The sequence below is a fragment of the Anomaloglossus baeobatrachus genome, chromosome 11 (assembly GCF_048569485.1).
Source record: "Anomaloglossus baeobatrachus isolate aAnoBae1 chromosome 11, aAnoBae1.hap1, whole genome shotgun sequence".
NCBI lineage: Eukaryota > Metazoa > Chordata > Amphibia > Anura > Aromobatidae > Anomaloglossus > Anomaloglossus baeobatrachus.
Window position 1 is genome coordinate 133,876,646 of NC_134363.1, and position 27,612 is coordinate 133,904,257.

The 27,612-nt window shown below is 48.3% G+C and overlaps 1 protein-coding gene across 1 annotated transcript; it reads left to right on the forward strand.

Moving 5' to 3' along the window:
• Positions 1-630: 630 nt before the first annotated feature.
• RPL22 (ribosomal protein L22) lies at positions 631-27,500 on the forward strand. Its single transcript, XM_075329169.1, has 4 exons — positions 631-708; positions 19,143-19,247; positions 21,715-21,839; positions 27,298-27,500. Exons 1-4 carry the CDS (start codon positions 697-699, stop codon positions 27,440-27,442), a joined length of 387 nt encoding a protein of 128 aa, XP_075185284.1. The 5' UTR covers positions 631-696; the 3' UTR covers positions 27,443-27,500.
• The last annotated feature ends 112 nt before the right edge of the window (positions 27,501-27,612 follow it).

Genomic DNA, 27,612 nt, shown 5'->3' on the forward strand with positions numbered 1-27,612 from the left:
CTGCACCAGCAGAATAGTGAGTACAGCTCTGGAGTATAATACAGGATGTAACTCAGGATCAGTACAGGATAAGTAATGTAATGTATGTACACAGTGACTGTACCAGCAGAATAGTGAGTGCAGCTCTGGAGTATAATACAGGATGTAACTCAGGATCAGTACAGGATAAGTAATGTAATGTATGTACACAGTGACTGCATCAGCAGAATAGTGAGTGCAGCTCTGGACTATAATACAGGATGTAACTCAGGATCAGTACAGGATAAGTAATGTAATGTATGTACACAGTGACTGCACCAGCAGAATAGTGAGTGCAGCTCTGGAGTATAATACAGGATGTAACTTAGGATCAGTACAGGATAAGTAATGTAATGTATGTACACAGTGACTGCACCAGCAGAATAGTGAGTGCAGCTCTGGAGTATAATACAGGATGTAACAGGATCAGTACAGGATCAGTAATGTAATGTGTACACAGTGTATGTTATGTAGATCCAGGTTATATATCATGATTACTTATAAAGTATGACATTACATCGGTGACATTACATGTGGTAAATCCGGTGACAAATCAGTGCTGGGATTCACCCATGCGCATTGGAGCCAATCGATCCACTCGGCGATCGGCTGCTCAGAGGTCTGTTACATAGCGCATGCGCGGCAGCTTCCTCTTCCTTTCAGCCTCCTGAGGTCGCCATGGCTCCTGTGGTCAGTATCGAGCTCCTCACGTTGTGTTCCCGGGACGGGTTCTTCCTGTCCCCGGTGATGGCTCCTCGGCTCCGCGCTGCCTTCCCGATGTGCGGGGGGTGTTCCCGCTATCAGTGTGGGATTGTGAAGGCGGCGTGTGCAGCGTGGAGAGCCGCGGCCTGTGCCGGGGACCTGCAGTGTGTGGACCGGCTGCAGGAAGAGGTGGTGCGGTGCCCAGGCCCGGTCCTCCTCTCCACTCGGCCGCAGTCCCGCTGCTCCTCTGCAACTGCCGGCACCTCCTCTCCCCTTCCTCCCCGGCTGGCAGGCCCGCTCCACCCCAGCCAGCAGGCCTGCTCGTGCTGTGCTCCACCCGGCCGGCTGGCCCTCTCCTCCTCCGCCCCAGCCGGCCGGCCCGCTCCTCCATGTCCCCTCCCAGCAGAGCGGGCCTGTGATCAGGGGGAGATCCAGCGTGTGTGAAATCCCCTGCAGATTACATAAATAAGGTGCAGGTATACGGGCCTACACATTTCAGCTCAGCACCAGACCATGAGTTAGGCTACTTTCACACTTGCGTTTTTTTCCTTCCGTCACAATCCGCCGTTTTGGAAAGCAGCGTAATCTAACGGATTCCACTGCTTCCCATAGACTTGTATGGACGACGGATTGCGGCTGATGGACCTGCATCGCTTCCGCTGGCAGATGCTGCGTTGCTTCCACCGGGCGGAAGGAACGCAGCATGTAATAACATTTTTTGAGCGGCGGAATCCTTTATTTTTTTCACTGCGCATGCTCATTTTTTTTTTTTTTAATCACAGAGTTTGTTTTGTCTCTCGGTGGCCGAACGATCAGCTGAGCGTCCGGCGGCCGGCTTTTGAGAGCGCTCAGCTGAGCGGCCGGCTTTTGAGAGCGCTCAGCTGAGCGGCCGGCTTTTGAGAGCGCTCAGCTGAGCGGCCGGCTTTTGAGAGCGCTCAGCTGAGCGGCCGGCTTTTGAGAGCGCTCAGCTGAGCGGCCGGCTTTTGAGAGCGCTCAGCTGAGCGGCCGGCTTTTGAGAGCGCTCAGCTGAGCGGCCGGCTTTTGAGAGCGCTCAGCTGAGCGGCCGGCTTTTGAGAGCGCTCAGCTGAGCGGCCGGCTTTTGAGAGCGCTCAGCTGAGCGGCCGGCTTTTGAGAGCGCTCAGCTGAGCGGCCGGCTTTTGAGAGCGCTCAGCTGAGCGGCCGGCTTTTGAGAGCGCTCAGCTGAGCGGCCGGCTTTTGAGAGCGCTTAGCTGAGCGGCCGGCTGTTGAGAGCGCTCAGCTGATGGGCCGGCGGCCGGGTGATCAGCTGATCGTTCACAATAGTCTGCCGCCGGTAAAACTAAAAAAAAAGCAGATTCCGTTGTTTTGTACAATACGTTGCATCCGTTGTGTCACTACTTGCAACACATCCGTTGCATCCGTCACACAACGCAATGCAACGGATGCCGTTCAACGCAAGTGTGAAACTAGCTTTAAAGGTGCTATACTGAAATGCGTAGGTCCGTATACCTGAAACTCTATGGAATCTGGACACCCTTAAGTGTTAAAATCCCTTATTAACAATTCTGTTTTCTAAATATATTTTCCCTGGGTTTAGCACACACTGCTTCTCCCCTTGACCTGCTGGTTACTGGAGATATCTGACCTGATCCGTGCGGGGTCTCCCACGTGCCCAATTCAGTGAGGTGACAAATCCCAGTTTGTCAATTACAGGGATGTGGTCTGTGCTGGAGAGTGCGGTGTGATATATAGTATACAGGGCCCTGGGAGAGTGCGGTGTGATATATAGTATACAGGGCCCCGGGAGAGTGCGGTGTGATATATAGTATACAGGGCCCCGGGAGAGTGCGGTGTGATATATAGTATACAGGGCCCTGGGAGAGTGCGGTGTGATATATAGTATACAGGGCCCTGGGAGAGTGCGGTGTGATATATAGTATACAGGGCCCTGGGAGAGTGCGGTGTGATATATAGTATACAGGGCCCTGGGAGAGTGCGGTGTGATATATAGTATACAGGGCCCTGGGAGAGTGCGGTGTGATATATAGTATACAGGGCCCTGGGAGAGTGCGGTGTGATATATAGTATACAGGGCCCCGGGAGAGTGCGGTGTGATATATAGTATACAGGGCCCCGGGAGAGTGCGGTGTGATATATAGTATACAGGGCCCCGGGAGAGTGCGGTGTGATATATAGTATACAGGGCCCTGGGAGAGTGCGGTGTGATATATAGTATACAGGGCCCTGGGAGAGTGCGGTGTGATATATAGTATACAGGGCCCCGGGAGAGTGCGGTGTGATATATAGTGTACAGGGCCCCGGGAGAGTGCGGTGTGATATATAGTATACAGGGCCCCGGGAGAGTGCGGTGTGATATATAGTATACAGGGCCCTGGGAGAGTGCGGTGTGATATATAGTATACAGGGCCCTGGGAGAGTGCGGTGTGATATATAGTATACAGGGCCCTGGGAGAGTGCGGTGTGATATATAGTATACAGGGCCCTGGGAGAGTGCGGTGTGATAAATAGTATACAGGGCCCCGGGAGAGTGCGGTGTGATATATAGTGTACAGGGCCCCGGGAGAGTGCGGTGTGATATATAGTGTACAGGGCCCCGGGAGAGTGCGGTGTGATTATATAGTGTACAGGGTCCCGGGAGAGTGCGGTGTGATATATAGTATACAGGGCCCCGGGAGAGTGCGGTGTGATATATAGTGTACAGGGTCCTGGGAGAGTGCGGTGTGATATATAGTGTACAGGGCCCCGGGAGAGTGCGGTGTGATATATAGTGTACAGGGTCCCGGGAGAGTGTGGTGTGATATATAGTGTACAGGGCCCTGGGAGAGTGCGGTGTGATATATAGTATACAGGGCCCAGGGAGAGTGCGGTGTGATATATAGTGTACAGGGTCCCGGGAGAGTGCGGTGTGATATATAGTGTACAGGGTCCCGGGAGAGTGTGGTGTGATATATAGTGTACAGGGTCCCGGGAGAGTGTGGTGTGATATATAGTGTACAGGGCCCCGGGAGAGTGCGGTGTGATATATAGTGTACAGGGCCCCGGGAGAGTGCGGTGTGATATATAGTGTACAGGGTCCCGGGAGAGTGCGGTGTGATATATAGTATACAGGGCCCAGGGAGAGTGCGGTGTGATATATAGTGTACAGGGTCCCGGGAGAGTGTGGTGTGATATATAGTGTACAGGGTCCCGGGAGAGTGTGGTGTGATATATAGTGTACAGGGCCCCGGGAGAGTGCGGTGTGATATATATAGTATACAGGGCCCTGGGAGAGTGCGGTGTGATATATATAGCATACAGGGCCCCGGGAGAGTGCGGTGTGATATATAGTGTACAGGGTCCCGGGAGAGTGCGGTGTGATATATAGTATACAGGGCCCAGGGAGAGTGCGGTGTGATATATAGTGTACAGGGTCCCGGGAGAGTGTGGTGTGATATATAGCATACAGGGCCCCGGGAGAGTGTGGTGTGATATATAGTGTACAGGGTCCCGGGAGAGTGTGGTGTGATATATAGTGTACAGGGCCCCGGGAGAGTGCGGTGTGATATATATAGTATACAGGGCCCTGGGAGAGTGCGGTGTGATATATATAGCATACAGGGCCCTGGGAGAGTGCGGTGTGATAGATATAGATATATATATATATATTAGTATACAGGGCCCTGGGAGAGTGCGGTGTGATATATATAGCATACAGGGCCCTGGGAGAGTGCGGTGTGATAGATATAGATATATATATATTAGTATACAGGGCCCTGGGAGAGTGTGGTGTGATATATAGTATACAGGGCCCCCGGAGAGTGCGGTGTGATATATAGGGCCGGGGGGGATATATGGTGTAAAGGGCTCAGGAGTGTGATATAGATAGACATACATACATCTATCTATCTCTATGTAGGAAAAATACAAATCCTTTATTTAATCCATTTAAAATCCATGTTGGACAGGATAAAATGCAAACATGTTTCAGGCAAACGCCTTGTTCACTGAATCTCAAGGCGTTTGCCTGAAACATGTTTGAATTTTATCCTGTCCAACATGGATTTTAAATGGATTAAATAAAGGATTTGTATTTTATTCGGAGGCTCCGGATTTCTTCATTTCCTACATGACGTTTTCCCGTGGGACCACGGCTATGTAACCGGACTCTGACATTATAGAGTGGAAGCATTAGAACGATACTGGTGAGCATAAACTTTTATATATTATTATTATTATTGTGTAATCAATTTCATGGCACTTTACATGTGAAAGGGGTGTACATAATAGGGACAAGTACAATAATCATAAACAATATAAGGCACAGACTGGTACAGGAAGATAGAGGACCCTGCCTGCGAGGGCTCACAGTCTACACGGGATGGGTGAGGATACAGTAGGTGAGGGTAGAGCTGATTGTGCGGCGCTGTATCAGACTGAGGGTTACGGCAGGTTGTAGGCTTGTTGGAAGAGGTGGGTCTTTAGGTTCCTTTTGAAGCTTGTCAAGGTAGGCAAGAGACTGATGTGTTGTGGCAGAGGATTCCAGAGTATGGAGGAGGCACGGGAGAAATCTTGGATGAGATGGTGGGAAGAGGAGATGAGAGGGGAGTAGAGAAGGAGATCTTGTGAGGATCGAAGGTTACGTGCAGGTAAGTAGCGGGAGACTAGGTCACAGATGTAGGGAGGAGACAGGTTGTGGATGGGTTTGTATGTCATGGTTAGGGTTTTGAACTGGAGTCGTTGGGCAATGGGAAGCCAGTGAAGGGATTGGCAGAGAGGAGAGGTCAGGGAATAGCGAGGGGACAGGTGGATTAGCCGGGCAGCATAGTTTAGAATAGATTGTAGGGGTGCGAGACTGTTAGAAGGGAGACCACAGAGCAGGAGGTTGCAATAGTCCAGGCGGGAGATAATAGGGGCATATACTAGGGTTTTTGCAGCTTCTTGGGAAAGGAATGTACGGATCCGGGAAATATTTTTGAGTTTGAGGCGGCAGCAGGTGAAGAGGGCCTGGATGTATGGCTTGAAAGAGAGATCAAAGTCCAGGATTAATACCCAGGCAGCGAGCACATGGGAGCGGGGAGAGTGCGCAGCCATTGACATTGATGGATATGTCAGGTGGGGGGGTTGAGTGAGGAGGAGTAGGAAAGACAATGAATTCTGTTTTGTCCATGTTCAGTTTTACGATTCGAGCAGAGAAAAAGGATGAAATAGCAGACATACATTGTGGGATTCTGGTTAGTAGGGAGGTGATGTCAGGTCCAGAGAGATAGATCTGCGTATCATCAGCGTAGAGATGATACTGAAAGCCGTGGGCCTCTGAGCTGTCCCAGGCCGAAGGTGTAAATGGAGAACGGCAGGGGTCCAAGAACTGAACCTTGGGGGGCACAGACAGATAAGGGGCGAGATGAGGAAGTGGTGTGAGAGTGGGAGACGCTGAAAGTTCAGTTGGTTAAGTATGAGGAGATCCAAGATAGGGCCAAGTCTGTGATACCCAGAGATGAGAGAATTTCTAGTAGAAGGGAGTGGTCCACTGTCAAAGGCAGAGGACAGGTCCAGGAGGAGGATAGAGTAGTGTCGCTTGGCTTTTGCAGTGAGTAGGTAGGTAGTGACTTTTGTTAGGGAAATTTCAGTTGTGTGATGGGGTCGGAAGCCAGATTGTAACGGGTCAAAGAGGGAGCAGGAAGAGAGGTGTGAGGACAGTTCAAGATGGACATGCTGTTCCAGTAGTTTTGAGGCATAGGGGAGAAGTGATCTGGGGCGATAGTTTGACACAGAGGATGGGTCAAGGGAGGGCTTTTTGAGGATGGGTGTGATGGAGGCTTGTTTAAAGCATGAAGGGAATACACCAGTTGTTAGTGATAGGGTGAAGAGATGGGTTTAGGGTCGGGAGGAAGACTGTGGTGAGATTGGGGATGAGGTGGGATGGGAGTGGATCAAGCAGGTAGCTTGTGAGATGTGATCTTGAGAGTAGAGTGGAAAGATGATCTTCTGTCATGGGGAAGCTGGATTTGGAGGAAGAGGGCTGAGTAGTTGTGAGGAGTGGCTGTGGTGATTGTGGGCCAAAGCTTGCTCTGATGTTGTCAATCTTGTGCTTGAAGAAAGAGGCAAAGTCTTCAGCTGAGATGAGAGGAGATGAAGGTGGTGCCGGGGGACGGAGGAGAGAGTTGAAAGTGTTGAATAGCTGTTTAGGGTTGTGGGATAGAGAGGATATGAGGGATGAGAAGTAGGTTTGTTTTGCAGCAGTGAGTGCAGACTTGAAAGTGGTGAGAGCTTCTTTGTATGTAACAAAGTGCTCAGTGGAGTGAGACCTCTTCCATCTGCGCTCAGCAATTCTGGAAGCCCGTCTCAATTCTGTAGTCTGACTTGTGTGCCAGGGTTGCCTGTTGATTGTGCGGGTTTTGGTGTGTATGAGGGGGGCAGCTGATTCGAGAGCTGCAGAGATGGTGGTGTTGTATAAAGTGGCAGCAGCATCTGCATCGTGTGAAGAAGCAATGTCTGCAAGAGGGAAAAGAGACCGAGAAAGTGAGTGTAAGTCAAGGTGATTGAGATTTCTGCGAGGGTGTGAAAGTTTGTGGAGGGGGGTTGTGTACTTGGAGAAGAGAGGGAAGAGAATGTGAGTAGGTTGTGGTCAGATAGGGGGAAAGGCGAGTAAGAGAGGTTAGATAGGGAACAGAGACGAGTGAAGATGAGGTCCTCCGTGTGGCCATCTTTGAGTAGTTGCAGATGACCATTGAGTGAGGCCGAAGGAGGAAGCGAGTGTTAGAAGATTAGAGACAGATGAGTGGGAAGTGTCAATGGGGATGTTAAATATATACTTTATAATATATATATATATATATATATATATATATATATATATATATATATATATATTTTATTATTATACATCACATATGGCAGCGGTGCACAACACCAGTCCTCAAGAGCCACCAACAGATGTTTTCAGGATCTCCTTAGTACTGCACTGGTGATAATTCTATGTGCAATGGTAAGGAAATCCTGAAAACATCATCTGTTGGTGGCTCTTGAGTGGAGTTCTGCACCCCTGGTATATGGTAACTTGGGAGTGTGATGTATGGTATATGCATCCCTGGGAGTGTGACTGGTGACATGTACTACAGTCATGGCCAAAAGTTTTGAGAATGCTACAAATATTAATTTTTACAAAGTCTACTGCTTAAGTTTTTCTAATGGCAATTTGCATGTACTCCAGAATGTCATAAAGAGTGATCAGCTTAACAGCAATTACTTGCAAAGTCAATATTGGCTAAGAAAATGAACTTCAACCCCCAAAACACATTTCGACATCATTGCATTCCTGCCTTAAAAGGAGCAGCTAACATTGTTTTAGTGATTGTTCCATTAACACAGGTGTGGGTGTTGATGGCGATCAATCAGTCATGATTAAGTAAGAATGACACCACTGGACACTTTAAAAGGAGGCTGGTGCTTGGTATCATTGTTTCTCTTCAGTTAACCATGGTTATCTCTAAAGAAACACGTGCAGCCATCATTGCTCTGCACTTAAATGGCCAAACAGGGAAGAGTATCACACCTACAAAGATTGCACCTCAGTCAACAATCTATCGCATCATCAAGAACTTCAAGGAGAGAGCTTCCATTGTTGCCAAAAAAGGCTCCAGGGCGCCCAAGAAGGACCAGCAAACGCCAGGACCGTATCTTAAAACTGTTTCAGCTGCGGGATCGGACTACCAGCAGTGGCGAGCTAGCTCAGCAATGGCAGCAGGCTGGTGTGAGTGCTTATGCACGCACTGTGAGGCGGAGACTGCTTGAGCAAGGCCTGGTTTCAAGGAGGGCAGCAAAAAAGCCACTTCTCTCCAGAAAAAACATCAGGGACTGACTGATATTCTGCAAAAGGTACAGGGAGTGGACTGCTGAGGACTGGGGTAAAGTCATTTTCTCAGATGAATCCCCTTTTCGATTGTTTAAGACATCTGGAAAACAGCTTATTAGGAGAAGAAGAGGTGAGTGCTACCACCAGTCTTGTCTCATGCCAACTGTTAAGCATCCTGAAACCATTCATGTGTGGGGTTGCTTCTCAGCCAAGGGAATCGGCTCACTCACAGTCTTGCCTAAAAACACAGCCATAAATAAAGAATGGTACCAGAATGTCCTCCAAGAGCAACTTCTCCCAACTGTCCAAGAGCAGTTTGGCGCCCAACAATGCCTTTTCCAGCATGATGGAGCACCTTGCCATAAAGCAAAGGTGATCACTAAATGGCTCATGGAACAAAACATAGAGATTTTGGGTCCATGGCCTGGAAACTCCCCAGATCTTAATCCCATTGAGAACTTGTGGGCAATCCTCAAGAGACGGGTGGACTACAAAAAACAACAAATTCTGGCAAAATGCAAGCATTGCTTATGCAAGAATGGACAGCTATCAGTCAGGATTTGGTCCAGAAGTTGATGGAGAGCATGCCAGGGAGAATTGCAGAGGTCCTGAAGAAGGGTCAACACTGCAAATATTGACTTGCTGCATTAACTCATTCTAACTGTCAATATAACCTTTTGGTACTCATAATATGATCGCAATTATATTTCTGTATGTGATGTAAACATCAGACAAACACAATTAAAAACCAGAGGGCAACAGATCATGTGAAAATATAATTTTGTTGTCATTCTCAAAACTTTTGGCCATGACTGTACAGTATTATGTATGTATGTATAGAGAGATAGATATATAGATACACACACATATATATCTCTCTATCTCTCTATCTCCACACATACACACATCTATGTGTGTGTGTGTGTATATAGATAGATAGATATATATATATCTATCTATGTGTGTGTGTATAGAGATAGATAGAGATATATATATATATATATATATATATATATATATATATATATATATTTTTCTTCAGCGCTCTATTGGGAGACCCAGACGATTGGGGTATAGCTACTGCCCTCCGGAGGCCACACAAAGCACTACACTAAAAAGTGCAAGGCCCCTCCCCTTCTGGCTATACTCCCCCGTGGTATCACGGGTTCTCCAGTTTTCAAGCTTTGTGCGAAGGAGGTCAGACATCCACGCATGGCTCCACAGATTTTAGTCAGCAGTAGCTGCTGACTATTTCGGATGGAAGAAAAGAGGGCCCATATAGGGCCCCCAGCATGCTCCCTTCTCACCCGTGGATGGTGTTGTAAGGTTGAGGTACCTATTGCTGGTACAGAGGCTGGAGCCCCACATGCTGTTTTCCTTCCACATCCCCTTGTAGGGCTCTGTGGAAGTGGGATCCTGCCGGCCTCTAAGCTCTGACGCCGGGCTCCATCCACAGACCCATAGCACCTGATGGATACGGAGCAGGAGTACAATCAGGGACAAGGCCCTGCATCATACAGGTACTCTGTGTCCCCGGCAGGCACAGACACACTCCGGGCTGGCTGGGTGTTGTAGTGCGCCGGGGACCGTAACGATTGAGTTGGTGTTCCTGCAGTTTACTGGGGGACTTTTGTGTTGTGGGAACGCAGCGCCGACCCCCACTGGACCGGCGGCGCTGCTGTGACTTGTAGTGCGCCGGGGACACGCCGACCGCGCTTTTACGGCGGCGGCGTTTATAAATCCAGTCCCCGGCTTTTGCGGCCTAGCTCCGCTTCGTTCCCGCCCCCACCCTGTCAATCAGGGTAGGGGAGAGACGCTGTTTCGCAGCAGCGACGAGGGCTGGAGCCTGATTTACATGCTCCAGCCCTCTCACTAGGCACAGAGGGAAGCAGGCTTCCCGCTCTTAGTCAGGAACGCCCAGGGCCCGCCCCCCCTCCTCTCCCAGGACGCCGGCAGCCATTACATGCAGTCTGGCTAGAGGAAGGACGCAAGGCTCTGGGAGACCTGGACTAGGGGGCTTTTGGAGACCACACACCCGCTCTTAAGCGGGCGGTAAGCGGCATTTCAGCTGGCCCCTCTAGTGCCTCAGTGTGCATTGGTGTACTGTGTCACCACATATATATATTTATTTATTTCTTGCACTGTGAGGTCGCTTCCTGGCTGGATACCCAGATCGCTCTGAGGAAGCAGCAACATGTCATCCACAAAACGCAAGGCTGCCAAGGCTAGGGCTGTGTACACTGCGTGTGCTGCATGTGGGGCTGCTCTACCAGCAGGTTCCAAAGACCCCCATTGTGTGCAATGCTCAGATCCGGTGCTGCTTCGCCAGCCGGAGTCCGGAGGGGTAGTGACCCAGGCTGAGACGCTTGTAAGTCCTGCCCCGGTGTCAGGGACAGACTTTGCAGTTTTTGCTGATGGAATGTCTGTGACTATGGCAAAAATCCTTGAAACTTTGCAATCCATGACTGGGGCTCAGTCTATGGACACGGCGAGGTCTCTGTCCTCTAATCCCCCTCAGTTGGAATTAATCCAGACTGCAAGGGGGTCCCCGGCTTCTCAGGCTGAGTATTATGACTCAGATGATAGCCCCAGCCACCCTAAGCGAGCTCGCTGGGAAAGACCCTCAACGTCATCACACTGCTCAGGGTCTCAGCGCAATCAGTCGCCCTGTGATGCGTCTGAAGAGAGTGATCAGGAGTCTTATCCTGGAACCCCTCTCAATCTGGATACCCCGGATGGGGACGCCATGGTAAACGAGCTTATCTCAGCCATCAATAGACTGTTGGATATTTCTCCCCCAGCTCCTTCTGCAGAGGAGGCAGCTGCAGAGCAGGAGAAGTTTCGTTTCCTCTATCCCAAGCGTAAATTGAGTGCTTTCTTGGATCACTCTGACTTCAGAGAGTCAATCCAGAAACACGACGCTCATCCAGAAAGGCGTTTCTCTAAACGTTCTAAGGATACACGTTTTCCTTTCCCCCTGATGTGGTCAAGCGCTGGACCCAGTGTCCAAAAGTAGACCCCCCGATTTCCAAACTTGCAGCTAGATCCATAGTTGCAGTGGAGGATGGCGCTTCACTTAAGGATGCCAATGACAGACAGATGGACCTTTGGTTAAAATCTGTCTATGAAGCTATCGGCGCGTCGTTTGCTCCAGCATTCGCAGCCGTATGGGCACTCCAAGCTATTTCAGCTGGTTTAGCAAAAGTGGATGCTATCATACATCCAGCGGTGCCGCAAGTGGCGTCCCTTACCTCGCAGATGTCTGCGTTTGCGTCTTACGCTATCAATGCGGTCCTAGAATCTACCAGCCGCACCTCAATGGCGTCCGCCAATTCGGTAGTTTTGCGCAGAGCCTTGTGGTTAAAGGACTGGAAAGCAGATGCTGGTTCCAAAAAATGTTTAACCAGCTTGCCTTTATCTAGAGATAGACTGTTTGGCGAGCCATTGGCTGACATCATTAAACAGTCCAAGGGTAAAGACTCTTCCTTACCCCAGCCCAGATCAAGCAAACCTCAGCAGAAAAAATGGCAGCAGAGGTTTCAGTCCTTTCGAGGTTCGGGCAAGACACAATTCTCCTCGTCCAAAGGGACTCAGAGGACGCAAAGAGTCTCAGATTCCTGGCGGGCTCACGCACGCCCCAAGAAAGCAAATGGAGGAACCGCTTCCAAAGCGGCTACCTCATGACTTCCAGCCCCCCCCCTCCGCATCTCCGGTCGGGGGCAGGCTCTCCCGCTTTTCCGACATTTGGATGTCACAGGTCAAAGATCGGTGGGTGACAAACATTTTGTCTCGCGGGTACAGAATCGAGTTCAGTTCTCGTCCTCCAGCTCGGTTCTTCAGAACCTCCCCACATCCAGACCGAGCAGATGCCCTGCTGCAGGCGGTGGACTCCCTAAGAGCGGAAGGAGTAGTGGTTCCTGTACCGCCTCAGGAACAAGGGCGAGGGTTTTACTCCAATCTCTTTGTGGTTCCAAAAAAGGACGGCTCGTTCCGTCCTGTTCTGGATCTAAAGCTGCTCAACAAACATGTGCACGCCAGACGGTTCCGGATGGAAACCCTCCGCTCTGTCGTTGCCTCAATGTCTCAAGGAGACTTCCTTGCCTCAATAGACATCAAAGATGCTTATCTCCACGTGCCAATTGCTACAGAACATCAACGTTTTCTACGTTTTGTGATAGGAAACGACCATCTTCAGTTCGTAGCTCTGCCATTCGGTCTGGCGACAGCCCCCCGGGTCTTCACCAAGGTCATGGCGGCGGTGGTAGCAGTCTTGCACTCTCAGGGACACTCGGTGATCCCTTACCTAGACGATCTACTTGTCAAGGCACCCTCTCAAGAGGCATGCCAACTCAGTCTACATGCTACGCTGGAGACTCTACAGACGTTCGGATGGATCATCAACTTTCCAAAGTCGAATCTGTCACCGTCACAGTCGCTAACGTATCTTGGCATGGAGTTTCATACTCGAGCAGCGAGAGTGAAGCTTCCGCTGAACAAGCAGCGGTCCCTACAGACAGGGGTGCAATCCCTCCTTCAAGGCCAGTCGCACCCCTTACGGCGCCTCATGCACTTCCTCGGGAAGATGGTGGCAGCAATGGAAGCAGTTCCCTTTGCGCAGTTTCATCTGCGCCCACTTCAATGGGACATTCTCCGCCAATGGGACGGGAAGTCAACGTCCCTGGACAGGAAAGTCTCTCTTTCCCAGACGGCCAAGGACTCTCTACAATGGTGGCTCCTTCCCACCTCATTGTCTCAGGGAAGATCCTTCCTGCCCCCATCCTGGGCAGTGGTCACGACAGATGCGAGTCTGTCAGGGTGGGGAGCAGTGTTTCTCCACCACAGGGCCCAGGGGACGTGGACTCCGCAGGAGTCCACCCTTCAGATCAATGTTCTGGAAATCAGGGCAGTGTATCTTGCCCTACTGGCCTTCCAACAGTGGCTGGAAGGAAAGCAGATCTGAATCCAGTCGGACAACTCCACAGCGGTGGCATACATCAACCACCAAGGAGGGACGCGCAGTCGGCAAGCATTCCAAGAAGTCCGGCGCATTCTAATGTGGGTGGAGGACACAGCATCCACCATATCCGCGGTTCACATCCCAGGCGTAGAAAATTGGGAAGCAGACTTCCTCAGTCGCCAGGGCATGGACGCAGGGGAGTGGTCCCTTCACCCGGACGTGTTTCAGGAAATATGTCGCCGATGGGGAGTGCCGGACGTCGACCTAATGGCGTCCCGGCACAACAACAAGGTCCCGGCATTCATGGCGAGGTCGCGCGATCAAAGAGCTCTGGCAGCAGACGCATTAGTTCAAGATTGGTCGCAGTTCCGGCTCCCATACGTCTTCCCACCTCTGGCACTCTTGCCCAGAGTGTTATGCAAGATCAGATCCGTTTGCAGCCGCGTCATACTCGTCGCCCCAGACTGGCCGAGGAGATCGTGGTATCCGGATCTGTGGCATCTCACGGTCGGTCGACCGTGGTCACTGCCAGACCGACCAGACTTACTGTCCCAAGGGCCGTTTTTCCATCGGAATTCTGCGGCCCTGAACCTGACTGTGTGGCCATTGAGTCCTGGATCCTAGCATCTGCTGGATTATCCCAAGGAGTTGTAGCCACAATGAGACAGGCTAGAAAGTCGACTTCTGCTAAGATCTACCACAGAACGTGGAAGATTTTCTTATCCTGGTGTTCCGCTCAGGGAGTGTCTCCCTGGCCATTTGCATTGCCCACTTTTCTTTCTTTCCTGCAATCGGGGTTAGAAAAGGGCTTGTCGCTCAGCTCCCTTAAAGGGCAAGTATCGGCACTATCCGTGTTTTTTCAGAAGCGTCTAGCACGTCTTCCTAAGGTGCGCACGTTCCTGCAGGGGGTCTGTCATATTGTGCCCCCGTACAAGCGGCCGTTAGATCCATGGGATCTGAACAGGGTACTAGTTGCTCTCCAGAAGCCGCCTTTCGAGCCTCTGAAGGAAGTTTCCTTTTCTCGCCTGTCACAGAAAGTGGCGTTTCTTGTTGCGATCACATCGCTTCGGCGAGTGTCGGAGCTGGCAGCTCTGTCATCCAAGGCTCCCTTCCTGGTGTTCCACCAGGACAAGGTAGTGCTGCGCCCCATTCCGGAGTTTCTCCCTAAGGTCGTCTCCTCGTTTCATCTTAATCAGGATATATCCTTGCCTTCCTTTTGTCCTCATCCGGTTCACCGGTATGAAAAGGACTTACGTTTGCTGGATCTGGTGAGAGCACTCAGAATCTACATTTCCCGCACGGCGCCCATGCGCCGTTCCGATGCACTTTTTGTCCTTGTCGCTGGTCCGCGCAAGGGCTTGCAGGCTTCTAAAGCCACCCTGGCTCGATGGATCAAAGAACCAATTCTAGAGGCCTACCGTTCTGCGGGGCTTCCGGTTCCTTCAGGGCTAAAAGCCCACTCAACCAGAGCCGTGGGTGCGTCCTGGGCATTACGACACCAGGCTTCGGCTCAACAGGTGTGCCAGGCAGCTACCTGGTCGAGTCTGCACACTTTCACCAAACATTATCAGGTGCATACCTATGCTTCGGCGGACGCCAGCCTAGGTAGAAGAGTCCTGCAGGCGGCAGTGACATCCCCGTAGGGGAGGGCTGTTTTGCAGCTCTAACATGAGGTATCTCTTTACCCACCCAGGGACAGCTTTTGGACGTCCCAATCGTCTGGGTCTCCCAATAGAGCGCTGAAGAAGAAGGGAATTTTGTTACTTACCGTAAATTCCTTTTCTTCTAGCTCTTATTGGGAGACCCAGCACCCGCCCTGTTGTCCTTCGGGATTTTTTTGTTGTTTGCGGGTACACATGTTGTTCATGTTGAACGGTTTTTCAGTTCTCCGACGTTATTCGGAGTTAATTTGTTTAAACCAGTTATTGGCTTCCTCCTTCTTGCTTTGGCACTAAAACTGGAGAACCCGTGATACCACGGGGGGGTATAGCCAGAAGGGGAGGGGCCTTGCACTTTTTAGTGTAGTGCTTTGTGTGGCCTCCGGAGGGCAGTAGCTATACCCCAATCGTCTGGGTCTCCCAATAAGAGCTAGAAGAAAAGGAATTTACGGTAAGTAACAAAATTCCCTTCATATATATATATATATATATATATATCTCTATCTCTATCTATATATACATATATATATCTATATCTCTCTCTCTATATATATATATATATATATATATATATATATATATATATATATATATATATATATATATATATATATATATATATATATATATATATATATATATATATATATATATATATATATATATCTATATCTCTATATATATATATATATATATATATATATATCTATATCTCTATATATATATATATATATATATATATATATATATATATATATATATATATATATATATATATATCTCTATCTCTATCTCTATCTCTATCTATCTATATATATATATATATATATATATATATATATATATATATATATATATATATATATATCTCTCTCTATCAGTGCCTACAAGTAGTATTCAACCCCCTGCATATTTAGCAGGTTTACACATTCGGAATTAACTTGGCATTGTGACATTTGGACTGTAGATCCGCCTGGATGTGTGAAATGCACTGCAGCAAAAAAGAATGTTATTTCTATTTTTTTTTTTTTTTTTTTTTTTTTTGTTTTTAAATTGTGAAAAGTTTATTCAGAGGGTCATTTATTATTCAACCCCTCAAACCACCAGAATTCAGTTTGGTTCCCCTAAAGTATTAAGAAGTATTTCAGGCACAAAGAACAATGAGCTTCACATGTTTGGATTAATTATCTCTTTTTCCAGCCTTTTCTGACTAATTGACTAATTAAGACCCTCCCCAAACTTGTGAACAGCACTCATACTTGGTCAACATGGGAAAGACAAAGGAGCATTCCAAGGCCATCAGAGACAAGATCGTGGAGGGTCACAAGGCTGGCAAGGGGTACAAAACCCTTTCCAAGGAGTTGGGCCTACCTGTCTCCACTGTTGCGAGCATCATCCGGAAGTGGAAGGCTTATGGAACTACTGTTAGCCTTCCACGGCCTGGACAGCCTTTGAAAGTTTCCACCAGTGCTGAGGCCAGGCTTGTCCGAAGAGTCAAGGCTATCCCAAGGACAACAAGGAAGGAGCCCTGGGAAGATCTCATGGCAGTGGGGACATTGGTTTCAGTCAATACCATAAGTAACGTACTCCACCGCAATGGTCTCCGTTCCAGACGAGCCCGTAAGGTACCTTTTACTTTCAAAGCGTCATGTCAAGGCTCGTCTACAGTTTGCTCATGATCACTTGGAGGACTCTGAGACAGACTGGTTCAAGGTTCTCTGGTCTAATGAGACCAAGATCGAGATCTTTGGTGCCAACCACACACGTGACGTTTGGAGACTGGATGGCACTGCATACGACCCCAAGAATACCATCCCTACAGTCAAGCATGGTGGTGGCAGCATCATGCTGTGGGGCTGTTTCTCAGCCAAGGGGCCTGACCATCTGGTCCGCATCCATGGGAAGATGGATAGCACGGCCTACCTGGAGATTTTGGCCAAGAACCTCCGCTCCTCCATCAAGGATCTTAAGATGGGTCGTCATTTCATCTTCCAACAAGAGAACGACCCAAAGCACACAGCCAAGAAAACCAAGGCCTGGTTCAAGAGGGAAAAAATCAAGGTGTTGCAGTGGCCTAGTCAGTCTCCTGACCTTAACCCAATTGAAAACTTGTGGAAGGAGCTCAAGATTAATGTCCATATGAGACACCCAAAGAACCTAGATAACTTAGAGAAGATCTGCATGGAGTAGTGGGCCAAGATTACTCCAGAGACCTGTGTCGGCCTGATCAGGTCTTATAAAAGACGATTATTAGCTGTAATTGCAAACAAGGGTTATTCCACAAAATATTAAACCTAGGGTTGAATAATAATTGACCCACACTTTTTTATGTTGAAAATGTATTAAAATTTAACTGAGCAACATAACTTGTTGGTTTGTAAAGGTCCAGTCACACTAAGCAACTTACCAGCGATCCCAACAACGATAGGGATCGCTGGTAAGTTGCTAGGAGGTTGCTGGTGAGATGTCACACTGCGACGCTCCAGCGATCCCACCAGCAACCTGACCTGGCAGGGATCGCTGGAGCGTGGCTACACGAGTTGCTGGTGAGCTCACCAGCAACCAGTGACCAGCCCCCAGCGCCGCGTGGAAGATGCTGCGCTTGGTAACTAAGGTAAATATCGGGTAACCAACCCGATATTTACCTTGGTTACCAGTGCACGGAGCTACACGTGCAGAGAACAGGGAGCAGCGCACACTGAGCGCTGGCTCCCTGCTCTCCTAGTTACAGCACACATCGGGTTAATTACCCGATGTGTGCTGCAGCTACATGTGCACAGAGCAGGAGCCGGCACTGACAGTGAGAGTGGCGGAGGCTGGTAACAAAGGTAAATATCGGGTAACCAAGGAAAGGGCTTCTTGGTTACCCGATGTTTACTGTGGTTACCAGCCTCCGCAGAAGCCGGCTCCTGCTGCCTGCACATTTAGTTGTTGCTGTCTCGCTGTCACACACAGCGATCTGTGCTTCACAGCGGGACAGCAACAACTAAAAAATGGCCCAGGATATTCAGCAACAACCAACGACCTCACAGCAGGGGCCAGGTTGTTGCTGGATGTCACACACAGCAACATCGCTAGCAACGTCACAAAAGTTGTTCGTTAGCAGCGATGTTGCTAGCAATGTTGCTTAGTGTGACGGGGCCTTATGATTTATGCATCTGTTAATAAATCCTGCTCTTGTTTGAAGTTTGCAGGCTCTAACTTATTTGCATCTTATGAAACCTGCTAAATCTGCAGGGGGTTGAATACTACTTGTAGGCACTGTATATGCATCCCTGGGAGTGTGACTGGTGACATGTACTATATGTTATAATGATCCAGGATCATGATCAGCAATCTGTTAAAATATACAAGCATTACATACTCGAGCGTAAATGTTGATTTGTGATATACATTTTGATATACACAGCTCCAGGTGAATATCTGGTGATCAGTAATAAAGATTATATTATACACGGCCCCAGGAGAATAACTGGTGGTGTGTATTCTGTTGTAACATGGAGCACTTTATGGTCTAATATACCGGTATCCCGGAGCATGAATGTTTTTGAGCTGCAATACAGTATAAGGCCTTGCTCTCATTAGCATATACCATGTGATGGGAGAGAATCAGATGTGAAATGCTAATGACACTCAGCTCTCTCTCTGCTGCGAGTGTCATTCACTGTGATCGGATCACAAGTACCGAGAAGATGGAGAGATTGATTTCTCCACCCACTGCGTATATCGCACTGCACTCTGATGTCCTCCCAGTGCACTCTGAACCAAAGACCTGTATGGGTGCGCGTGATCAGCTATACGCTGCCAAACCCAGCATGCTGTGGTATTATTTATTTATTTATTTTAGTAGTATGGATGCGATCTTCAGACCTCCCGTGGTTTCTCAGAACCACAGTTGGAGCACGATCACATCTGTGGTAATGAGACTGTATTTGTGTGCAATATCTAAGTATTGGTTGTTCTTGGTTTCTTTTAGAAAAAGCCGGCAACAAAGGGCAGCAAGAAAAAGAAGCAGCTGCTGAAGTTCACCTTGGACTGCACACACCCTGTAGAAGATGGCATCATGGATGCTGCTAACTTTGTAAGTGTAGCTTTGGGGAGGGTGGATGTTGCTGCTTCTTGCTGATAGAAGCCAACTCCCAAAATGTATAGAAAAGACTCTATTAGGCTATGTGCTTACGGGACTATATATCCGCAGGTTTCCCGCAGCCGCTCCCCGGAATCGCAGATATACATTGCTGTGGGATTCCAGCGAAATATCTGCGGTAAACCTGCGGACATCCGTGCGACTTACCTGCGGAAGTCCCGGCCTCTATCTCCATAGTGGAGAGGCGGGATTTCTGCATGAATAATTGACATGGTTATGTGCGGCTGCGGGACATCCGCAGCATATTCCGCAGCATGGACACAGCAATCCCCATGTCCCATAGGATAACATGGGGAGTGTCTGTACATGCTGAAACCTGCGGATTTATCTAGAAAATCCAGATAAATCCGCAGGTTTTCCACGGCAAATTCCGCAGGTACAGAGTCCCGTGGGCACATAGCCTTAAAGAGATGGCAGTAAGATGTAGACAATGTAAGGAGTTGGAGCAGCACATTTAGTGGCTGCTCCTGAGTATTGTACCTGATCGCAGTACCCAGGAGCTTCAACTAAGCAATGTATGGAGCACACACACCGTTCAGGCTTTGTTCACCCCCGACTGATGGGTTAGATCGTGCACTTTGTTATCCCTACAAAAAACTTTTATTTGGTTTTTTTTTTTGGGCGGTGAACATCCACAAATTTTGGGGCTAAAGCAATATTTTTGTGGGGAAAAAGTAACATTTTCTTATTTTCCGTCCATATTGCTTTAGTTTCTGTGAAGTACCTAAAGGGTTAATAATCGTTTTGAGTGTGGTTTTCAGCACTTTGACGGGTGCAGTTTTAGTATACGCTGTGGGCTCCACAAAGATGGCGGCGGTCTCCTCCCAGAGCTGTAAGCTGGACTGCCCAGGGGACGTGCCCAGATCACAACAGGGAGCAGCCACAGTGCAGAAGATAGGGTCGGATGCCAACTATTGCCTACTATGCACAGGGAGCTGCCGTATTTGCGGTGAGTAACTGTCGTTACACACTGCATATCCAAGATGGCAGCCCCCAGTGTTTCAGTAAAACTAGAATTAAAGGGAACCTGTCATCAGTTTTATCCCTATTAAAGCAAAAGTATCACCTTCTGCCACTCCTGGGCTGCATTCTAGGAAGGTGGACCTTGTTGCTGGCCCCCCCTTGCAGACCCCTAAAAGAACGTTATAAAATCTTACCGTTTCCTATGCAAATGAGTTTGGTTGACCAGATGGGCGGGCTCTAATTCAGCTCATGTCCCCCCTCCTGCCGCCGTTCGCCGTCCCCCAGTCATGATTTACATGGATGATGCCGTCCCTGTGATCATCCACGCTGCTGGAGTCTCGTGTAGGCGCATTTCGCTTTGCCCGTATCGCGGGGCTGAGCATAAAAGTTTCCCTCGCGCGAGCACTGGTGATGTAGTTGCGCAGGTGCAAGATTATGGGTGGAACTGTGCATGACTTCACCAGCGTCATCCTCATACGGGTGGAACTGTGCATGACTTCACCAGCGTCATCCTCATACCCGCCCATAATCTCCCACCTGCGCAACTACATCACCGGCGGAAAGTTTTATGCTCAGCCCCACGATGGCAGCACAGCGAAATGCGCCTGCGCGAGACTCCAGCAGCATGGGGCGGCATCATCCATGTAAATCATGACTGGGGGAGGGCGAACAGCGGCAGGAGTCGGGGACAGTAGCCGAATTGGAGCCTGCCCATCTGGTCAACCAAACTCAGTTGCATAGGAAACGGTAAGATTTTATAAAGTTCTTTTAGGGGTCTTCAAGGGGGGGGCCAGCAACAAGGTGCACCTTCCTAGAATACAGCCCAGGAGCTGCAGAAGGTGATACTTTTGGTTTAATAGGGAAAAAACTGGTGACCGGTTACCATTTAAAGTACAAAATAAAATCATTGTTTTGTATTAAAATAATTGATTCCATAATCAGTAATTATTCAAAATTACAATCGCGGCACCTTCACTTTTAAAGCACCTCTTCAGCGCCAAAATTAAAAAACAAAACACTAGAGTGGTGCTTTATAACCTATGTAAAATAACCATGTAATGATATTTAAGGATTTACTGAGCCATTAGGCCTTCATAGGAGAAGCTTGCTCTGAGCTCCTAACAAGCCTGGGCTCCGGTGGCCTCGTGTCGTCCGTGCTTTTATATGGACAGTGGCTCATCTGCATGGCTGCTGCCTTATAACATGTCATTTGAGTGTAGCTTTTTGTAATGCAGTTTTGTAGTATCCAGAGGGCGCATTTCTACTTTACACACTAAATGGGGAGGGCATGCTCTGGGGGGGGGGGGATGGAGTACTGGTCTCTACCAGGGGATGTTTGTGATATTCTCTTGATAGGACGGTGAACAAACAAAAACACTTCAGCAGTGATCCTCCTTTCACCAAGATCCCAATTCTGAAGCTTTACAATACATTACAGGAGCAGTTTTTGCACGACCGCATCAAAGTGAACGGGAAGGTGGGTAACCTGGGCGGCGGTGTGGTCTCCATCGAGAGAAGCAAGAGCAAGATCACAGTCACTTCAGAAGTACCATTTTCCAAGAGGTGAGTGATGCGAGGAGCAGTTCTTGATTTTCATTCTCCTGGGGGTTCTTTATAGCTTCCTTTTCAGCTGGCTGTGTGATTTTTAGCTCAGCTGTGTCCACTTAAAGGAGCACTTAAAGGGAATCTGTCACAAGGTTTTTGCCGTGTAAGCTGAGAGCAGCAATATGTAGGTGCAGTGACCCTGATTCCAGGATGTCACTAAGGCTGCTTTCACACATCCGGCTTGAGCTCTGCGGCTCAATCCGGCTGTGCAAGCTATGCAACGGATGCGGTGAACACACCGCATCCTTTGCATAAGTTTTTCCTTTGCGGCCAGTCCGGTTTTTGCCGCTTGCGGCATGCTACTGAGCATGCGCAGTGGCAAAAACCGCATGCGGCGGCCGGATGCGGTTATTGCCGCATCCGGCCGCCATAGGCATGCATTGAAAAATGCGCCGCATCGGCCGAATGCGGCGCGATGCGTTTTTTTTGCCGCACGAAAAAACGTGCCAGGCAACGTTCCATCCGGCCGCCGCATCGGCTAAATCTGCCACATGCGGCAAAAACCGGACGGAACGCAAGCCATGCGGCACAATGCGGCACTAATTAAAGTCTATGCAGGAAAATCGCAACCAGCAGCAAAAAAAAAACGGTTGCGATTTTCCTGCAAAGTGCCGGAGTGTGCCGCATTGCAGAAACCGGAGGTGTGAAAGCAGCCTTACTGGGCTGAGATTTGCGTTTTAATACAATCAGTGATTTATAATCAGGAGATTATTAGTGATGAGCGGGCACTACCATTCTCGGCTGCTCAGTACTTGTAACTAGTGATGAGTGAGCACTACCATGCTCAGGTGCTCAGTACTTGTAATTAGTGATGAGCGGGCACTACCATGCTCGGGTGCTCAGTACTTGTAACTAGTGATGAGCGGGCACTACCATGCTCGGGTGCTCAGTACTTGTAACTAGTGATGAGCGGGCACTACCATGCTCGGGTGCTCAGTACTTGTAACTAGTGATGAGCGGGCACTACCATGCTCGGGTGCTCAGTACTTGTAACTAGTGATGAGCGGGCACTACCATGCTCGGGTGCTCAGTACTTGTAACTAGTGATGAGCGGGCACTACCATGCTCGGGTGCTCAGTACTTGTAACTAGTGATGAGCGGGCACTACCATGCTCGGGTGCTCAGTAAACGTAACTAGTGATGAGCGGGCACTACCATGCTCGGGTGCTCAGTACTTGTAACTAGTGATGAGTGGGCACTACCATGCTTGGGTGCTCAGCACTTGTTAAGAGACATTGGACACTCTTGATGGGTGCAACTCAAGTACCAGAGTGTAATGGAAGGCAATGGGGAACTCAATAACAATAATAAATCTTTATTTCTATAGCGCCAACATATTCTGCAGCGCTTTACAATTCAGGAGGATCATATACAAGCAAATGACAGTTCTCGAAAATACAGTAATTAGAGTATGGGACAAAAAGAGACAACCCTTCTCGTGAGAGCTTACAATCTATAATGAGATGGGGGCCGGGGGGGAGGCGAGGTGCAAGTGCTTATTTACAATGACAATCCAGCCATCTCAAGGAAATGGAGGATAGATAAAGACTGCCTTAACCGGTCAGCCAGGACCTTGAGATGCATTTGGGTGCGGTGGAGTTATGTTCTGAGAAGTGGAGGGACTATGTGAATTTAATTCGGCTAAGGAGTGTGATAGGCCACCCTAAAAAGATGTGTTTTTAGGGAGCGTCTAAAGCTGAGTAAGTTGTGATTCGTTTTAGCTTCTTGGGGTAGAGCGTTACATAGGATTGGTGCAGCTCAGGGGAAGTCTTGGATCCGGGAGTGGGAGGTTCGGATTAGTGTGGATGTTAGTCGAAAGTCAAAGATTATTCCAAGAACTCTTCCAAAAAAAAATCCTCAAGTTGCCCATTGTCTTTCATTATATTCAGATATTCAAGTCACACCCATCCGAGCTTCCAACTGCTGTTAATGAATTCTGAGCACCCAAGCATGGTAGTGCTCGCTCATCACTAAAGATTAAGGTCAAGATGCCTCTTAGTCCAACAAGTGGTGTGGGCAGAGTTAAAGGGAACCTGTCAGCAGAATTTTCGCAATTAAACTAAAAGATTCCCCTTCTGCAGATCCTGGGCTGCGTTCTAGAAAGGTTCCTCTTGCTACTGTGCCCCCTTTGAGACCTAAACACACACTTTTTATAAATTCTTACCTTTTTGTATGCTAATGTTTTTATGGTCACGGGGGCGGGCTGTATTTCGTCCGTTATTCGCACCCCTGCCGCTTTACGCCGTCCCCCATTGCTCATTTACATACATGAGGACGCCGCCCTCATGTAACTATGTCCTCCCAAGGTCTCGCGCATGCCCAGTGACACTCTCGTGGGACTGAGCACTGTGCAAAGCATGAACACTGGTGAGGTGATTGCGCAGGCGCGAGATTATGGGCGGCGCTGTGATTGTCATCAGCAGCGTCATCCAAGTACCCGCCCATAATCTCGTGCCCGTGCTTTTCCCTCTGCCTCCATCGTGTCAAAACTGATGCACCCAGTAAACTACGTGATGCATCACTGGAATCAGGTTCTCTGTCCGTAAATCATGCTGTCAGATTAGAAAGCAAAACTCAGCTGACAGATGCTCTATAACATGTAAAAATCCCTTATGGAATACCCCAACATGTCGTCTCCTGGGTTCTTTTAAATGGAATCTAACAGCTTCACACCGATTCCTGGAAAATCTCTCAATCTGTCTCCCGGCAATGTGCAGCCAAGCTTCAGTGGCGCACGGTGTATGCCCAAGGAGGCGGAACATCATGCATATAGCTTCATCTGTGCACTGTGTATGCCCAAAGAGGCGGAACATCACGCGTATAGCTTCATCTGCTCACTGCGTATGCCCAAAGAGGCGGAATATCACGCGTATAGTTTCATCTGCTCACTGCGTATGCCCAAAGAGGCGGAACATCACGCGTATAGCTTCATCTGCTCACTGCGTATGCCCAAAGAGGCGGAACATCACGCGAATAGCTTCATCTGCTCACTGCGTCTGCCCAAAGAGGCAGAACATCACGCGAATAGCTTCATCTGCTCACTGCGTATGCCCAAAGAGGCGGAACATCACGCGAATAGCTTCATCTGCTCACTGCGTATGCCCAAAGAGGCAGAACATCACGCGAATAGCTTCATCTGCTCACTGCGTATGCCCAAGGAGACGGAACATCACGCGTGTGCTTGAGATCTGAAAACCGACACCACTCTTCAAACCACGTCACTCACACCTGCAGAGACAACACGATAAGGCTATATGCCCACGTAGCGTATTTTCATGCAGTGACGCTGCGATCTGCACCGCAGCGTAACTGCATGCGTCCTGCGTCCCCAGCACAATCTATGAAGATTGTGCCTAATCCATGCCCACGTGGCATATTAGAATGCAGCGCTCTAAGAAGTGACATGTCACTTCTGTCGTGTGCTCTGCATGCAGCCCCCGCTCTGTCTATGAGAGGGGCTGCACTCAGAGCTCATGAAATCGGCTTTCAGTCCGCACTGTTTCTGCAGCAATTTGAAGCGCATGTGTGCTGTTCAAATCGCTGCAGAAATTTCTGCGGGGACAGAACGCAATGTTGGCACATAGCCTAACAGTGACCATTAGTCTGGGGAAAGCAACTAGCAAATCACAAGCTAGAAAATTACTTTCGGTATGTAAAGGAAGGTGATGATAAATGATTGATTTCAAGATGTTTGCTGCTACAGCTCAGTGTCTGCTGCGGTTGTGTCCAGTCTGGACTGTAAGATGATGGGATTTACCTGCAATGATACATTTAAAAGCAAAAAGACAGAAAAAAACATACATAGCAGAAAAAAGGCAGCCATATTTACCAACACCATGTCACAAAACTAATGCATTACAGCATGCAGCCATAAGAGGCGGCATTTGTTTTTCCACTTATGCAGGAAGCAGCCAAGCCCTTCACTTTTGGCGGGGGAAATTCTATCTCCCTGTGGGATGCACTTAAAATTGACGGAGCGGACGGTCCATTTATAATACTAGGCAAACCCACCACCACCTATGAATGGCAGGTTGTGTTGTTCCATCAGTCTCTTACGCCTGCTTTGCACTAGTTTTATTACCTGGTGTTGGTAAATACGGCTGCCATTCTTTTGTAATGTTTTTTGTTGTTTTTTTTTGCACTGATGCATTTTAGAAGACAAGTACAGGAAAAAGGGCAATGCTGCTGTTTAGATGAGGATATTCCCGGGACAGATGTTTTCCTTGTGAGGATTTGAACCCAAGCGCTGCAACCACTGAGCCCAGCTTTTTTGGGGTCTCACCCTGTGTAGTGCAAGTTTTGTACAAGAATTATTTTGATCGATTTATTTATTTATTTTTTGTCTCCTGAACCCATTTTACTGCGGACAGTAATCTTACGTCCTAGCAGTCAGTGTTACTGCCTGCGGTCTGCTGCAAGCAGCTTGCAGCGATCTGCGCACATCTCAGCTGACTTTTACAGCTGAGATGTGTGCCCGCCAGGCACGAGCGGAATAGTTATTCGCCCGTGCCTTTTAACCCCTTAATTAATTATGCTGTTATAATCGCATCAGCGGTAAACATTTACTCACCGACTGATACCGGAAGTCACGTGACGTGTTCACGTGACTTCCGGTAGTTGTCATGGTAGCACAGAGTCATGTGATGACTCCTGTAGCTCACATGACTCTCACAGCCGAGAGCTGGGTGAGACAGGTTAGGAGCATATCTGCTGCTCACAGCTGTGTAGCTGTGATCAGCAGCTATGGCAGAGCAATCAGACAGCTGATCCATATAGACCCCTAGGGGACCTAGTAAAATAAAAAAAAAAAAGTTATAAAAAAAACCCCCTAAAAGTTCAAATCACCTTCTTTTCGCCCCATTTAAAATTAAAGGGTTAAAAAAAATATATACACACGTTTTGTATCATTGCGTTCAGAAACGCCCGATCTATCAAAATATTAAATCACTTAATCTGATCGGTAAACGGCGTAGCGGCAAAAAAATTCCAAATGCCAAAACTCCGTTGTGTTTTTTTTTTTGTCGCCACAAATTTTGCTCTAAATGCAATAACTGGCGAAAAAATGTAGCATCTGCGCAAAAATGGTACCGTTAAAAACCGTTATCTAGATCAGAGATTTTATAATGAACGTCTCCTGCACTGGAGGACCCGGGGTGTCCGCACATTACATGTACCAGCCATTGATTTTCGTGCACATTGTGTAGGATCTCATGTCACCTCTGGTGCTGCAGAGAAATAAATCAATGTCAGACTTTTTTTTTTCATTCTTTTTCTAACCTCCTTTGACTCCCGTTATGTGTATTTTTATAAGGGCTCTTTTATCCTATATTTAGTTTATTGGTGACTACTATAAAAGGAGAACAATGCTTTGACCATCCTGAAGTCTCTGATCCCTGATCTTATTTTTATTCAATAGGTACTTGAAATACCTGACCAAGAAATACCTGAAGAAGAACAGCCTGCGTGACTGGCTCCGTGTGGTTGCCAACAGTAAAGAAAGCTATGAGTTAAGATACTTCCAGATCAACCAGGATGAAGAGGAGGAAGAAGATGAAGATTAAATTTATAGATCTGGATTCATTTTGTATTACTCATAATAATAATAAATGTGGGAACACATTTGTTGCAGTGTTTTTGTTTTTTTTTTTTATTTTCTTACAGAATTTTCATGAAGCAAATCATCGATTTGGGGGGAGCTTTCTATTCACTTACATAGGAAACGCGTTACTGA